The sequence below is a fragment of the Chiloscyllium plagiosum genome, chromosome 1 (assembly GCF_004010195.1).
Source record: "Chiloscyllium plagiosum isolate BGI_BamShark_2017 chromosome 1, ASM401019v2, whole genome shotgun sequence".
Classification (NCBI taxonomy): domain Eukaryota; kingdom Metazoa; phylum Chordata; class Chondrichthyes; order Orectolobiformes; family Hemiscylliidae; genus Chiloscyllium; species Chiloscyllium plagiosum.
Genome location: NC_057710.1, coordinates 1,679,444 through 1,695,588, shown reverse-complemented (window position 1 = coordinate 1,695,588; position 16,145 = coordinate 1,679,444). Strand labels below are relative to the sequence as shown.

The 16,145-nt window shown below is 41.9% G+C and overlaps 1 protein-coding gene across 1 annotated transcript in view; it reads right to left on the bottom strand.

The window, feature by feature from the left end:
• Positions 1-1,444: 1,444 nt before the first annotated feature.
• Positions 1,445-16,145, bottom strand: part of LOC122548889 (disintegrin and metalloproteinase domain-containing protein 19) — a 33,203-nt gene continuing 18,502 nt past the window's right edge. Inside the window, exon 5 of the mRNA XM_043688243.1 lies at positions 1,445-1,587. Within this exon, the coding sequence (XP_043544178.1) occupies positions 1,445-1,587 (143 nt within the window). The remainder of the gene's footprint in view (positions 1,588-16,145) is intronic.

Below are 16,145 nucleotides of genomic sequence, written 5' to 3'. Positions count from 1 at the left end.
AAGACTTGTACTTCAGAACTTGCCACTCCTTTCGCCAGCTGTTCCAGTACAGTTACAACACTGGCATCTATGCTGCAATGTGGAAAATTGCCCAGATATGTTCTGTACATAACATGCAGGACAAATCCAACCCGGCCAATTACTGTTCCATCAGTCTGCTCTCCATCATCAGTAAAGTGATGGAAGGTATCATCAACAGTGCTATCAAACAGCACCTGCTCAGCAATAACCTGCTCAGTGACGCCCAGTTTGGGTTCCCCCAGGGTCACTCAGCTCCTGACCTCATTCCAGCCTTGGTTCAAACATGGACAAAAGAGCTGAATTCCAGAGGAATTCCTTAACAATTCAAGACAATAATCCAAAAACTTAATATCAATATGCCTTCCTTGTGAGTATATCAATGTAAAGTTTTTGTCAAAGATCTAATCGTCATTTTCCATCTCTGCATATAACTTCCGTCCTTTGTCCTTGAGTGAACCTATCCTTTCCCTAGCTATCCTCTTGTTCCTTATTTCCCAATAATATCCCTGCCACCGATATAAGAGTCACCAGCAAATAATTTCTTGGATTATCCCTGTGACTGTTCTTGACTATTCTCCAGTCTTTTGGCACCTCACCTGTGGTGAAAGAGGACACAAAAATCTCTGTCAAGGCCTCCTCCCTCGTCCTTTACAGTATCCTAGGATAGATCCTTTCAGGCCCAGGGGACTTAACTGTATTGATGTTTTTCAACACAACTCCTTCTCCATTTTAATATCCACATGCCCCAGAAAGTCAACAGATCTCCCTATAATCTTACCATCATTCATGTCCTGCTCCTCGGTGAATACCGATGTGAAGTACTGACTAAGAAACCACCCAGTTCATCCAGCTCCACATATAAATTCTGGCTTTTGTCCTGATTCGGAGATGCCGGTGTTGGACTGGGGTGTACAAAGTTACAAATCACACAACACCAGGTTATAGTCCAACAGTTTTAATTGGAAGCACTAGCTTTCGGAAGCACTAGCTTCATCAGGTGGTTTCGGAGTGGCTATAACCTGGTGTTGTGTGATTTGTAACTTTGTCTTTTGTCCTTGAATAGAACTATCTTTTCCCTTGTTACCCTCTTTCTACTAATACATATGTAACATGCCTTGGGATTCTCCTTAGCCCGATTTGCCAAGAACATTTCATGACCCCTTTTAGCCCTGCTATTGCTTGTTTAAATTGATTCCTGCTTCCTTTATTTTCCTCAAGGGCCTCATCAGATTTTAGTTTTCTAAACCCCATCTGCTTCCTTTATCTTTTACTAATGCTTGCAGCTACTTTTGTTATCAGCCTATTCCAGGCACATTTCTAACCTGATCACCCGTAACTCGGTGTCAGGTTCTACTGAAGATGAAAGAAAGTGCTGAGGCCTCATTTTGCTTGTTGATTCTTACCTTGGACAGCCACCATTTCTTTAACCTGCTAGAGATCTTGCACTTGCAATCTTGGCTTTCTTCATAAATACCTTCGCGAAGAAATAGGCCAATACCGGGACTATTAAAGCTGGTGCCATGATCGTAACACTCAGAACAATCGGGTTAGGTTTACTTCCTGGAACTGACAAATAATGGGTCAAGTTACAACTAACAGAACTGAAGTGTCAAATTGGCTGAGCCTGAAAGAACATTGCTGAAAGAGTATGTCTGTGTCTTTTGTGGGAGAGTAGATAAAACTAGAGGAAATCATTTACTTATCATCATACTCACAATTCTATCTGTTGCAGGTGTGTTGGTCCGTGATAGTTGTGGTATCAGTTAGAGTGACCACTCCATAGTCCTTGTGGAGATGGGACCATCAGAAATAGCAACAGGATTAGGCTGCTTGGTCCTCGACCCTGCTCCATTATTCAATAGGATCATGATGTGGAGGTGTTGGATTGGATTGGACAAATCCCAAGCTTTCAGACTTCACCTGATGAAGGAGTAGTGCTCTGAAAGCTTGTGATTTCTGTTGGACTATAATCTGGTGTCACATGACTTCTGAGAGCAGGATCATGCCTGATCTGACACTTCTCATCCATTTCCCTGTTCTTTTCCTGTAACCCTTGATTCCCCAACTGATCACAAATCTATCCATTTCTGCCTTACATATGTACCAAGGGTCTCAGCTCCCATAGCTCTCTGTGGCAAGGAGATCAAACAAACCATCTGAGAAAAGAAATTCCTCCTCATTTCAGTTAAATTAGCAACCCTTAAATCTGCGACTATGCCCTCTGGTTCTGTTCGTACTGTTACGAGTTTTAGGAGGTCCCTTCAAAACCAGGTTTAGTGGTCCCTATGAAATTGAGAAAAAGTTGAGTCAGGTGAACTATCTAGTAAAGATGCCAGATAGAAAAAGAAGGGATGTCATGTGAGCACGTTGAAACCATATTATACTGGAGAGAAAGAACTGGAGAAACAGTTAGTTACTGCCCCACAGAGTGAGGAATCAAATCCAGATGATGTTGATTTTGATTTGCCTCAAGATAGGTTTAAAAAATGAAGAGGTCCTTGAGGAGTGAGATAGGTTAGTAAGCTATCTGTCTCAGGAACATGGAACAGAGTTGAAAGATTTGTTACTGCAGTACAATAACATATGTAAGAATCAGATGGGGAGGACTAATGCTGTTGTGCATGAAGTAGTCGTAAGGAATACTTCTCGAAAAAAAGGAATACTGCTCCAATAAAACAACACCCCTGTCGGCTTAATCCTTTCAAAGCCAGACAGGTCCAGGTGGAGGTGGAGGCCATGCTCGACAAGGACATCATCGAACCAAACCAGAGTCAGTGGAGTTCGTCGATCGTCTTAGTTACCAAACCGGACGGTACTCAATGAATCTGTGTGGATTATTGGAAAATCAACGACATTATAAAATCAGATTCATGTCCAGTTCCTGGACTGGAGAACTGCCAAGCCACTAGCATCTGGGGACTGCCAGGAGAATAGCTCTCTTAAAGGAAACATTGTCGATCAGTAACCAGTGAAACAGAGATCTCTAAGAAGAAGAAAAGAAAACCAAGGAAGAAATAATAGAAGATTTGACATCTGACAGGTTTTGAAAATTTGAAGTTTTGGTAAACCTTAATCAGGGGTTATATCGGACTAGTATTATAGAAGGGAAGGTAAAAAGTAGTTTAGTGGAAGGAGTTGTAAATATTTGTTAGTTAATTATTCTCTTTTATACTTTAAGAAATAAAGTTGTTGATTTTTACTTTAAATAATTCTTGGCCTCTCGGATTTTCACAGATTACTGCACAGGGTAAATCTTTTATCTGCTGCTGGTTTCAATTAAGCAGCAGCGTTTACCTCCTAGAATTTGAATGGTTTAGGAGCTTTTGTTGGTGATTTGAACAGTTTAGGGCTTGGATTTGGGAGCTGAACATGTTTAGACTGACTTGAATAGATTTGGGGTAGGAAAAATTCCAGTAGATTTCAGCACTTGCAGGTTAGTCTTCTTGATCTTTAAATAAAACATAGGTGTGACAATTTGTTTAATTTCTGTGACTTGTGGTTGATTAAATGAAAAGTGAGAGAAATAGCTCTTAAAATTGCTAAAGAGGTTCTGGGATTTGAAGATTATTCTCAAATTTGTGAAGAAGATTGAGAAGAAAAGAAAAAGGCCATGATTTTAGAATTAGCAAGAAGTTACATTTGGGTTTAACCAAGGACAAAAGTAAAGCTGAAATTGTAAGGAAATTACGTAGGTGTGCCAGAGAAACAGACAAGTGCAGTTGAGGAAGAAAAACTGAAATTACAATTGAGGAAAATGGATGTGGAAGATAAACAAAGAGAGAAGCAAAGAGAAAAAGAGAGAAGTGAGAGAGGAAAAAGAGAAAGAGAGAGAAGAGACAGGAAAATGAAAGAGAGAGAAGGATCTTAGCTGAGCAAAAAGAGAGAGAATTTGAACTTGAGAAGTTGTGACTTAGCAAAGTCAAGTTAACAAGCTGGAGATTAAAAGAGAAGGTCATGATATATACAAATATGTCAAAACCCTGCCACGTTTTGATAAGAAAGATGTTGAAGATTTCTTTATTTGATTTGAAAAATTGACAAGGTAGATGGAGTGGTCCAAGGATTTATGGGTAATGCTAGTTCAGACTAAAGTGGTAGGCAGCTAATGCTGGAGGAGTTTAAAAACTCATTTCCAGAGATGGGAAGAATTCACATGGAGGAACAGGCAGTTCAGGAAGCGAGAAGGGCAGCAGACCTAGCAGATGAGTACATGTAGGTGCATAAAGCAAGCTTCTGGCCAGAATTTCGTCCTGTGAGGGATACAAGTTGGGAGAAGGGCAAAGCCTACACTATGAAACCAAGAGTAGAGAGCACTGGTCAGAATTTACCACCGATTAAAGAAGCCCAAGAGGGTGGAAATGAGGTGAAAGGCCTCAGGTTTTTTCACTGTAATAGAGTGGGACACTGAAAATTCCAGTACTGGTGGTTTCAGAAGGACACTGGGAAAAGTTGTTTTCACCGCCAGAAGGTGGGACACGTAAAGACACAGTGCTGGTCATTAAAGAAAGGCAATGTGGGAAAAGAAGCTAAGCAAGTAGTATGTGATGGATGGCAGTTAAAGGAAGGGGAAAAGTCTCAGATACAGTTACCTGCACATCCACTAATATCATTTATTGTATCCATTGCTCCCGATGCGGTCTCCTCTACATTGGGGAGACTGGGCGCTTCCTAGCAGAGCGCTTTAGGGAACATCTCCGGGACACTCGCACCAATCAACCACACCGCCCCGTGGCCCAATATTTCAACTCCCCCTCCCACTCTGCCGAGGACATGAAGGTCCTGGCCTCCTTCACCGCTGCTCCCTCACCACCAGACGCCTGGAGGAAGAACGCCTCATCTTCCGCCTCGGAACACTTCAACCCAGGGCATCAATGTGGACTTCAACACCTTCCTCATTTCCCCTTCCCCCACCTCACCCTAGTTCTAAACTTCCAGCTCAGCACTGTCTCCATGACTTGTCCAGACTTGTCCTACCTGCCTATCTCCTTTTCCACCTATCCACTCCATCCTCTCCTCCCTGACCTATCACCTTCATCTCCTCCCCCTCTCACCCATTATACTCTATGCTACTTTCTCCCCACCACCACCCTCCTCTAGCTTATCTCTCCACGCTTCAGGCTCACTGCCTTTATTCCTGATGAAGGGCTTTTGCCCGAAACATCAATTTCAAAGCTTCTTGGATGCTGCCTGAACTGCTGTGCTCTTCCAGCACCATTAATCCAGAATCTGGTTTCCAGCATCTGCAGTCATTGTTTTTACCTTTTTATCACATAGGGTTAACTCCAGGAGAGGTAAGAGAGGTAGGCAGCTAGTGCAAGAGTCTTCTGTACCTATAGCCATTTCAAACAGGTGTGCTATTTTGGAAAATGTAGGGGATGATGGATTCTCAGGGGAATGTAGCACAAACAGCCAAATTTCTGGCATTGAGACTGGCTCTAATGCTACGAAGAGATCAATTGTGTTAGGGGACTCTCTAGTCCGAGGTACAGACAGAAGTTTCTGTGGTCAGCAACGAAAAATCAGAATAGTATGTGGCTTCCCTGGTGCCAGGATCAAAGATGTCTCAGAGAGGAGCAGAATGTTCTCAAGGGGGAGAGGGGCCAGCAAGAGGTTATTGTCCCCATTGGAACCAACAACATAGGAAGGGATAAAAGCAAATTACCGCAGATGCTGGAATCTGAAACCAAAAGAGAAAATGCTGGAAAATCTCAGCAGGTCTGGCAGCATCTGTAAGGACAGAAAAAGAGCTGATGTTTCGCGTCCAACTGACCGTTTGTCAAAACTAATATCTGGATCACTCCCAGTGCTACGAGCTAGTGAGAGCAGGAATAGGAGGTTAGAGCAGATGAATGCATGGCTGAGGAGCTGGTGTATGGGAGAAGGATTCACATTTTTGGATCATTGGAATCTCTTTTGGGGTAGAAGTGACCTGTACAAGAAGGACGGATTGCACCTAAATTGGAAGGGGTCTAATATACTGACAGAGAGATTTGCTGGAGCTGCTCGGCAGGATTTAAACTAGTAAGGTGGCGGGGTGGGACCCAGGGAGATAGTGAGGAAGGAGATCGATCTGAGACTAGTAAAGTTGAGAACAGAAGCGAATCAAACAGTCAGGGCAGGCAGGGACAAGGTAGGACTAATAAATTAAACTGCATTTATTTCAATGCAAGGGGCCTAACAGGGAAGGCAGATGAACTCAGGGCATGGTTAGGAAATGGGACTGGGATATCATAGCAATTACAGAAACAATGGCTCAGGGATGGGCAGGACTGGCAGCTGAATGTTCCAGGATACAAATGCTACAGGAAGGACAGAAAGGGAGGCAAGGGAGGAGGGATAGTGGCATTTTTGTTAAGGGATAGAATTACAGCTGTGCTGACAGGGCAGGTGACTGAGGTGTCAGTGGGGGAGCTTTTTGGAGCCAGCGACCATAATTCAATTAGATTTAAAATAGTGATGGAAAAGGATAGAGTTGAGGTTCTAAATTGGAGAAAGGCCAATTTTGATGGTATTAGGCAAGAACTTTCAAAAGCTGATTCGGGGCAGATGTTCGCAGGTAAAGGGACAGCTGGAAAATGTGATCCTTTCAGAAATAGATAATGAGAATCCAGAGTAAGTATATTCCTGTCAGGGCAAAAGGAAAGGCTGGTAGGTATAGGGAATGCTGGATGACTAAAGAAATTGAGGGTTTGGTTAAGAAAAAGAAGGAAGCATATGTAAGGTACAGACAGGATAGATCGAGTGAATCCTGAGAAGAGCATAAAGTCAGTAGGAGTATACTTAAGAGGGAAATCAGGAGGGCAAAAAGGGGACATGAGATAGCTTTGGCAAATAGAATTAAGGAGAATCCAAAGGGTTTTTACAAATATATTAAGGACAAAAGGGTAGCGAGGGAGAGAATAGGGCCCCTCAAAGATCAGCAAGGTGGCCTTTGTGTGGAGCCGCAGAAAATGGGGGAGATACTAAACGAGTATTTTGCATCAGTATTTACTGTGGAAAAGGATATGGAAGACATAGAATGTACGGAAATAGATGGTGACACCTTGCAAAATGTCCATATTACAGAGGAGGAAGTGCTGGATGTCTTGGAATGCATAAAAATGGATAAATCCCCAGGACCTGATCAGGAATCTAGAGAAGTGATTGCTGGGCCTCTTGCTGAGATACTTGTCTCATCGATCGTCACAGGTGAGGTTCCGGAAGACTGGAGGTTGGTTAACGTGGTGCCACTGTTTAAGAAGGGTGGTAAGGACAAGCCAGGGAACTATAGACCAGTGAGCCTGACATCGGTGGTGGGCAAGTTGTTGGAGGGAATCCTGGGGGACAGGATATACATGTATTTGGAAAGGAAAGGACTGATTAGGGATAGCCAACATGGCTTTGTGGGTGGGAAATCATGTCTCACAAACTTGATTGTGTTATTTGAAGAAGGAACAAAGAGGATTGATGAAGGCAGAGTGGTAGATGTGATCTATATGGACTTCAGTAAGGCATTCGACAAGGTTTCCCATGGGAGACTCATTAGCAAGGTTAGATCTCACGGAATACAGGGAGAACTAGCCATTTGGAAACAGAACTGGCTCAAAGGTAGAAGACAGAGGGTGGTGGTGGAGGGTTGTTTTTCAGTCTGGAGGCCTGTGATCAATGGAGTGCCACAAGGATCGGTGCTGGGTCCTCTACTTTTTGTCATTTACATAAATGATTGGGATGCGAGCATAAGAGTTACAGTTGGTAAGTTTGCAGATGACACCAAAATTGGAGGTGTAGTGGACAGCAAAGAAGGTTACCTCAGATTACAACTGGATCTTGACCAGATGGGCCAATGGGCTGAGAGGTGGCAGGTAGAGTTTAACTCCGATAAATGTGAGGTGTTGCATTTTTGGAAAGCAAATCTTAGCAGGATTTATACACTTAATGTGAGGTCCTAGGGAGTGTTGCTGAACAAGGAGACCTTAGAGTGCAGGTTCATAGCTCCTTGAAAGTGGAGTTGCAGGTAGATAGGTTAGTGAAGAAGGCTTTTGGTATGCTTTCTTTTATTGGTCAAAGTATTGAGTACAGGACATTGGTTAGGCCACTGTTGGAATATTGTGTGCAATTCTGGTCTCCTTCCTATCGGAAACATGTTGTGAAACTTGAAAGGGTTCAGTCAAGATTTACAAGAATGCTGCCAAGGTTGGAGGATTTGAGCTATAGGGAGAAGCTGATCAGGCTGGGGCTTTTTTCTCTGGAGCATTGGAGGCTGAGGGTTGACCTTATTGAGGTTTACAAAATTATGAGGGGCATCGATAAGTTAAATAGACAAAGTCTTTTCCCTGGGATCAGGAAGTCCAGAACTCGAGGGCATAGGTTTGGGTGAGAGGGGAAAGATATAAAAGAGACCTAAGGAGCAACCTTTTCACACAGAGGGTGTGGTACATGTATGGAATGAGCTGCCAGAGGAAGTGGTAGAGGCTGGTACAATTGCAACATTTAAAAGGCATTTGGATGGGTTTGGAAGGATGTGGGCCTGGTGCTGGCAGGTGGGACTAGATTGGGTTGGGATATCTGGTCGGCATGGACAGGTTGGACTGAAGGGTCTGTTTCCGTGCTGTACATCTCTATGACTATGACTCTATTAGTGAAAGTAGTAAAAGAGACCCCAAGAAGAGCCAAGGAGCTGCAGGAAAGTGCACAGCCTAGGTAGGGGCTGGGTATGGAGTTAGTACCTGATCTCTACAAAGAATTCGCATCTGTGGATAAAGTTTACTCAGAAAGTCCAGGGGGAGAAGGACATGAAGTTGTAATTTTGAGAGATACAGGTTCTAACTAGTGGCTGATAGTAAGGCATGTGCGAATGTGCACTCTTTCTGATCTGTTACCAGAGAGTCTGATAGTTTGTGGGATAAATGAACAGAAATTTAGTGTTCCCCTATGAAAGATCAGGTTGATGTGCGAACTCAAGACTGGGGAAATAACAGTGGGAGGGGTTGACAGAGTGTCAGTTCCAGTAATCCAGTTTGCTCCTGGGAATGATCTGGCAGGATTCAAGGTGGGAGTGAACCCCCTTGTTGTGGAGAAGCCCAAGGAAAACTAAGGAACTAAGGAGTTAAAACAGGAATATCCTGGAATTTTCCCAGACTGTGTGGTAACCAGATCCCACTATCATAAGTCACAGCACGAAGTGAAAAGTAAAGAGAAAGATGAAGGAGTTGAGGTTCAGTTGGCGGATATCCTGTTTAATGTAATGGTGCAGGAAAAACCTGAACAGGCAGAGGGTCAGACAGAAGTGTTTACTCCTGGAATGCTAAGAGACTTGCAACAGCAAGACTAGACGATAAAAGATAGATATGTGGATGAGTACTCCAAAAAGGAGGCAGAGAATATTCCGGAGGGCTATTATCTAAAAGATAGAATTCTCAGACAGAAATGGAGACCACGGCAGGTTAGTGCAGAGGAGAAATGGACTGAAGTGCACCAGATTGTATTGCCGGTAGCATACAGACAGGAGGTGTTACAGATAGTACATGAACTACCTGTAGTAGATCACCTAGGGGTACGAAAGATTCAGGCTAAAGTACAAAAACATTTTTATTGGCTTGGAATGCACAAGAATGTGGTTAACTTTTGCCAGATATGTCAAACATGCCAAATGGTAGGTAAGCCACAGGCAGTAATAAAACCAGCACCTTTGTTGCCAATTCCTACATTTTAAGAACCTTTTATGTGAGTTATGATTGATTGTCCCCTCCTGGGAACTAAAACTGGGAACCAATACTTGTTCACCATAATGGATATGTCTACCAGATTTCCAGAGGCAATTCCATCACGGAGTATCAAGGCAAAAAAAGTGGGAGAGGAGTTGTAGCTTTCTTCACACAGTATGGGCAACCCAGGGAGATTCAGTCAGACCAAGGGTCTAATTTTACTGCTGGGCTGTTTAAGGAGGTTATAGATAGCTTAGGTATACAGCACTTTAAATCCAGTGTGTATCATCCGGAATCCCAGGGAGCTTTAGAAAGGTGGCATCCAAACTCAAGGATCATGTTGAGATCATACTGTCAGGATTACCCAAATGATTGGGATAAATGTATCCCATTCATATTGTTTGCAATTAGAGATGTCCCAAACAAATCTACTCAGTTCACTCTCATCGAGTTAATATTCGGGCATAAAGTGAGAGGTCCTTTGAAATTATTTAAAGAAAAATTTACAGGACCAAATTCAGAGTTGAGTAGCCGAGTTAGCTAAAAACCACATAAAGAGGGCACAGTGTAAAACGAAGCAGGCGACAGATAAAAGCTATGAGGATAACGTGTCAGTACTGTCACCAGTGATAGGAGGTCCCTTCAAAGCCAGGTTTAGTGGTCTCTATCAAGTTGAGAAAAAGTTGAGTCAGGTGAACTATCTCAGAAAGATGATGAACGATCAGTCCTCAGCAAAGGCAAACTCTAATCTCCAGCATCTGCAGTCCTCACTTTCGTCTATCTCATAAAGATGCCAGAAAGAAAAATAAGGTATTGGGTATGTCATGTGAACATGTTGAAACGGTATTATAATGGAGAGAAAGAACTGTTAGTTACTGCTCTACAGAGTGAGGAATAAATTTCAAATGATGTTGATTTTGATGTACCTCAAAATAGGTTTAAAAAATGAAGAAGTCCTTGAGGAGTGAGATAGGTTAGTAAGCTATCTGTCTCAGGAGCATGAAACGGAGTTGAAAGATTTGTTACTGCAGTACAATAACATATGTAAGAATCAAATGGGGAGACCTAATGCTATTGTGCATGAAGTAGTTGTAAGGAGTACTGCTCCAATAAAACAACACACCTGTCGGCTTAATCCTTTCAAAGCCAGACAGGTCCAGGTGGAGGTGGAGGCCATGCTTGACAAGGACATCATCGAACCAAACCAGAGTCAGTGGAGTTCGTCGATCGTCTTAGTTACCAAACCGGACAGTACTCAACGAATCTGTGTGGATTATCGGAATGTCAACGCTGTTACAAAATCAGATTCATGACCAGTTCCTGGACTGGAGAACTGCCAAGCCACTAGCATCTGGGGACTGCCCGGAGAATAGCTCTCTTAAAGGAAACATTGTCGATCAGTAACCAGTGAAACAGAAATCTCTAAGAAGAAGAAAAGAAAACCAAGGAAGAAATAATAGAAGATTTGACATCTGACAGGTTTTGAAAATTTGAAGTTTTGGTAAACCTTAATCAGGGGTTATATCGGACTAGTATTATAGAAGGGAAGGTAAAAAGTAGTTTAGTGGAAGGAGTTGTAAATATTTGTTAGTTAATTATTCTCTTTTATACTTTAAGAAATAAAGTTGTTGATTTTTACTTTAAATAATTCTTGGCCTCTCGGATTTTCACAGATTACTGCACGGGGTAAATCTTTTATATGCTGCTGGTTTCAGCATTCTTCCAAACTCCAATGAGTAGAGTCCCAGCATGATGAACCTTTTCTGAGATGACAGGCCCTCCATACAAGGTGATCATCCTCGCAAACCTTCTCTGAACTGTCTGTAATGAAATGTCTTTTTTTATCCAAAAACAAGGGGACCAAAACCTCTTACAGGAATCCAGATGTTATCTCACCAGTACCTTGTGCAGTTGGAGTAAGACTTCCCTACTCTTAAACTCCAACTTGTTGAAATAAGGAGCAATATTCAATTGGCCTCCTGATTATCCACTGCACGTGTGCTGACCTCTTGTGTTTCTGACACAAGTTGACTCAGTTTTCTGCATTTAAATAATGCTGTTCTTGTATTCTCCCTTCTGAACTAAACAACTTTGCACTTTGCCACAATGTCCTCCATTTGCCGACTCTTTGTTGACTTTCTTAACCTTTTTGTATCTCTCTGTAAACTGTTTTTATCCCTCTCACATTTTGACCTTCCACCTATTTTTGTAGTATTTGTCAATTTTCTCCAATTCATTGATTTAGGTGAAAACAGTTCCAGTTCCAGCGATGATCCTTGGGGAACTCTACTAGTTACAGGCTGTCAACCTGAAAAAGGAATCCCTTATGCCCACTCGCTGTTTCCTATCCATGAGGTAATTCGCTCTTCATACCAGTATACTACCTCCAACATTTCTGTGGGCTCTTATCTTGTGACCTAACCTTTTGAGAGTTGCCTTATTAACTCTTGAAGTCTCAACACAACACTTCGAATTATTCCCCCCATCCACTTTGATGAGACTCCCTCAAAATCTCTCATAAATTAGTCAGACACAATGTGCTTTTCAAGAAGCCATGCTGACTCAGCTTGATTTTCCAAAATGTTCTGCTAATAGCTCCTTATTGCAGCAAACTTTTTATGAACTGGTACGTGTGGGGCCAGTTGTTCAAATATTCTGAATAATCATGATATCCACATAATCAATGTACAAACACACATTCAGTAACAGAAACATAATGCAGGGGTGTACACATCACTGTTATACTTTATTTCCAGCGTAAATAATCATGCAAATTTGCCTTAAATAAAACATTCTGTCTTGCACTCAACTCAGTACTCAGAGATTGTGTGAACATTTGATTCAACATCAAGTGTTTGTTCATTCTAAATTAAACCATAAAAAGTGGACAGAACAATCTGGTAAACTTTGCAGTATTTAAGGTAAATAGTTTTTGCCTGTCTGTTAAGAGTGCTGTTTCATCAGGTGAATGTTAAAACAAGGTTTGCTGCAATTAATTCCAATACTTTTCCAACAAAAGAAGAAGATGAAGTCCTGTCTTCATACTAAGGATACCCTCCATCACTGTGTCACACTCTCTCTGTACTTGGACAGAAGTAGAACAGATCTATTAACAAAACTAGGCATCTATGAGACGCTGTGGATCATCATCAGCAACAGAATTTCTTCCACAGCAATCTGCAACCTCATGGCGTGCTAAATCCCTCTCTCTACCATTGTTATCAGGCTGGGAGATCAACTCCTGTTCAATGATGAGTATAGAAGCAACACCAGATGCACCTAAAAATACGGTGTCAACCTGGTGAAGCAACCAAACAGAGCTGCTTGTGTAGCAAACATCAGAGGAGCTTGAGATAGACTGAGCTGAGCAATTCCATAACCAAAGGGTCAGATCTAAGTTCTACAGTCCTGCCACATCCAGAAATGCAAAGCAGGTGGTTCATCTCGCTCCCCAGCATCACAGATACCAATGTTTACTTCCTGAAGCACATTAGTAAACCAGATGGATTTTTCACAACAGATAATGTGGTCACCATTATATGAGCTTTTAATTGCAGATTGTTTAAAGTTGAATCTGCCATGATGGAACTTGTACCTGGACCTTCAGAACATTAGCTCAGACTCTGGATTGCTAGTACAGTGATATTATCACTGCGCCAGTGCCTTTTGAAATGGCACCCAGCTCTGCTAAATCTCTGAACGAATTCTCCGCCTCTGACTAATTTTGCTGCTTGACTAACTTCCACAAATTGGATGAGCAGGCATTATGGGATAGATTGAATCCATTGCTTCTGCCCTCATAACCAATTCCTTCCAGCCACCTTCTGACTGCCTGAGACTGAATCAAACTTTGATGGTCTATTTGAGCCTGAATGGAATTTCTGGCCCAACATTCCTTTTATATTGAAGACTGTTGACTTTCACCTCTGTAAAGTGACCTGTCTCTGACCGTGCCTCACCCCATACACTGCTGAATCACCATCCATGCCTTTGCTGATATTTAGCTACTCCAATGTTTTCCTGGCCCAACTCCCATTTTTGCCCTCTGAAAACAAGAATTTATCTAGATCTCTCCTCCCCATATCATCACACCCATCCAATCCTATTCACTTATCAACCTTCTGTTCATCGGTCTGTGCAGGTTCTCAGGTTGACAACACTCATTTCATAACTTTTCTTCCTGTTTGCAAAATGATTTCTAGTCCTAGCCCTCCTTATCTCATTTCTTTCAGGTCAGTGGAAGCTGCGGACTTTGATAGCTGTTGACTTTTATTTGATTAGAACAGTAAATGGTGAACTTTGATGCCTGAAATAACTCCACAGAGGCTGAGATCCCACCGTGAATTCACCGTTCATTTCCACAGGCTACTTCCTGACACTGGTCCAGCTTCCTCCGAGCAGAACCTCTGAACTTTCTGTTTGTTTTTAAAAATATTTTATTAACCAGTACAAATTACAAACAAACAGTTAACGTGAACAGCCACATACAAGAAACAGCAATTTGCAGGGAAAGGGGGGGACAAATCCTGACACTTTGAGGACAAACCTCTAATCCCACTTTCATTAATCACATAACAGTAACAAATACATAAAAGACAGTCAAATCAAATAAGCAACATTGCGCAGAATACATCCAGAAATTAAAGTGCAGAACAGAACTGATATAACTGATTGTGAAAAATGACTGATTCAGAGATGCTGGTGTTGGACTGGGGTGTACAAAGTTAAAAATCACACATCAGGTGGTTGTGAAGGAGCGGCCCTCCGAAAGCTAGTGTGCTTCCAATTAAACCTGTTTGACTATAACCTGGTGTTGTGTGAATTTTAACTTTGAAAAATGACTGGTATGGTTCAGCAACCTCTGCTTGCAGACACATACTGGTGAGGAACACAGAGACAAAACTCAAAGAAAAAGCCTCAGCACAATGAAAAACTGAAAAGGTTACCTGTATCTGTTCTGATCATGTGTCCACTGTCAAAGCTGCCAGTCTTGGTTTTACAAAATGGAGGCGCCCAGCCAACATCACAGTGACAGGTACCTTTGTTGTTGCAAACCTGAAACAATGAAAGATTTTAAAATCACTTGGAAAATGGTGTCCAGTGTAAAACTGAACATGAACTGGAGTCACATCAGAGGACAGTCTGCAGAACTGTAGATACCTTCAAGCAAGCCACTGGCTAACATCCATCCACTATATTTATCCACTGTGGACATTGTGCACAGGAGTGATGTGGAGTAATCACAGAAGGCATGCTATCATAAACGGGGGTAATATGTGGCTATTTAATGCAAGTGGCAACTCTGCAGACAACCACTGAGACAAAAAAGGAAACACCTGGAAAAACTCAACAGGTCTGGCAGCATCTATGGAGAGAAATCAGTCAACATTCTGGGTCCATTGGCCCTTCTTGTCAGGTTGAGGCTATAATGTGGCACTTTTGGTAAAATTATTACAGTGAGTTGGTGCATAGAGAAAGTAAAAGGACACAACCAAGTAAGAAGTAAATGGAAATAAATCATCCAGACTAAGATATGGCAGACTCATAATGGGGGAGCTTGTGGATGGTTGTCTTAAGCACTGAAGCAGATATGACTAGCTATGTAGATAAGGGCAATGCTTTTGATGTAATCTCCTTGGAATTGAAGGATTTTGAGAAGTTCCCACAGGAGACTGATCGGGAAAGGAAGAGCTCATGGAATCAAAGGAAATTTGAAAATTTCATCTACAACAAGCTGAGTGGCAGAAACTGGAACTGATGGTTGAGGAATGTTTTTCTAATTGAAAGTCTGTGTATAGTTGGGTTCCACAGGGATCAGTGTTGGAGCCTTTGCTGTTTGTGTTCTATATAAATGATTTAGAGGAGAATTGATCAGTAAGTTCACAGATGTTACAAAAATTGGTGGGGTGGTCAAGAATGAGGAGGATAGTCTTAGATTACAGAAGGATAGAGATGGGGAATCAGTGGCAAGTGGAATTCAATTTGAATAAATGTGAGGTCACACCCTTGGACAGGACAAACCAGGCTAGGGAATGGATTCAAGATGTTGCCAACTCAGGATGACTCTCTCTATAGCAGATATAATTCTCATATTTCTTACATTTATTCAATTACTCTATTAACTGTCTGTCCTTGTATGTTATGATCTACTTGTACTGTACGCAAAACAAAATTTTTCTTATATATATGTGATGACAGTGAATCAAATCCGATCAAATTGAATGCATGATGAACAATAAGACCCTAGAAAGCAGAGAATCAGAGGGACCTTGGATTGCATGGACATTGGTTCCTTAAGGTGTCAGGATAAGTGGATAAAGTGATCAAGAAGGCAAATATTGCATTTACCATTATTAGTTTAGGCATGGAGTTTACATGCAGGAAGATGATATTGGAACTGTATAAAACTTCGGTTTGGCCACAGTCGAAATATATAGTTTG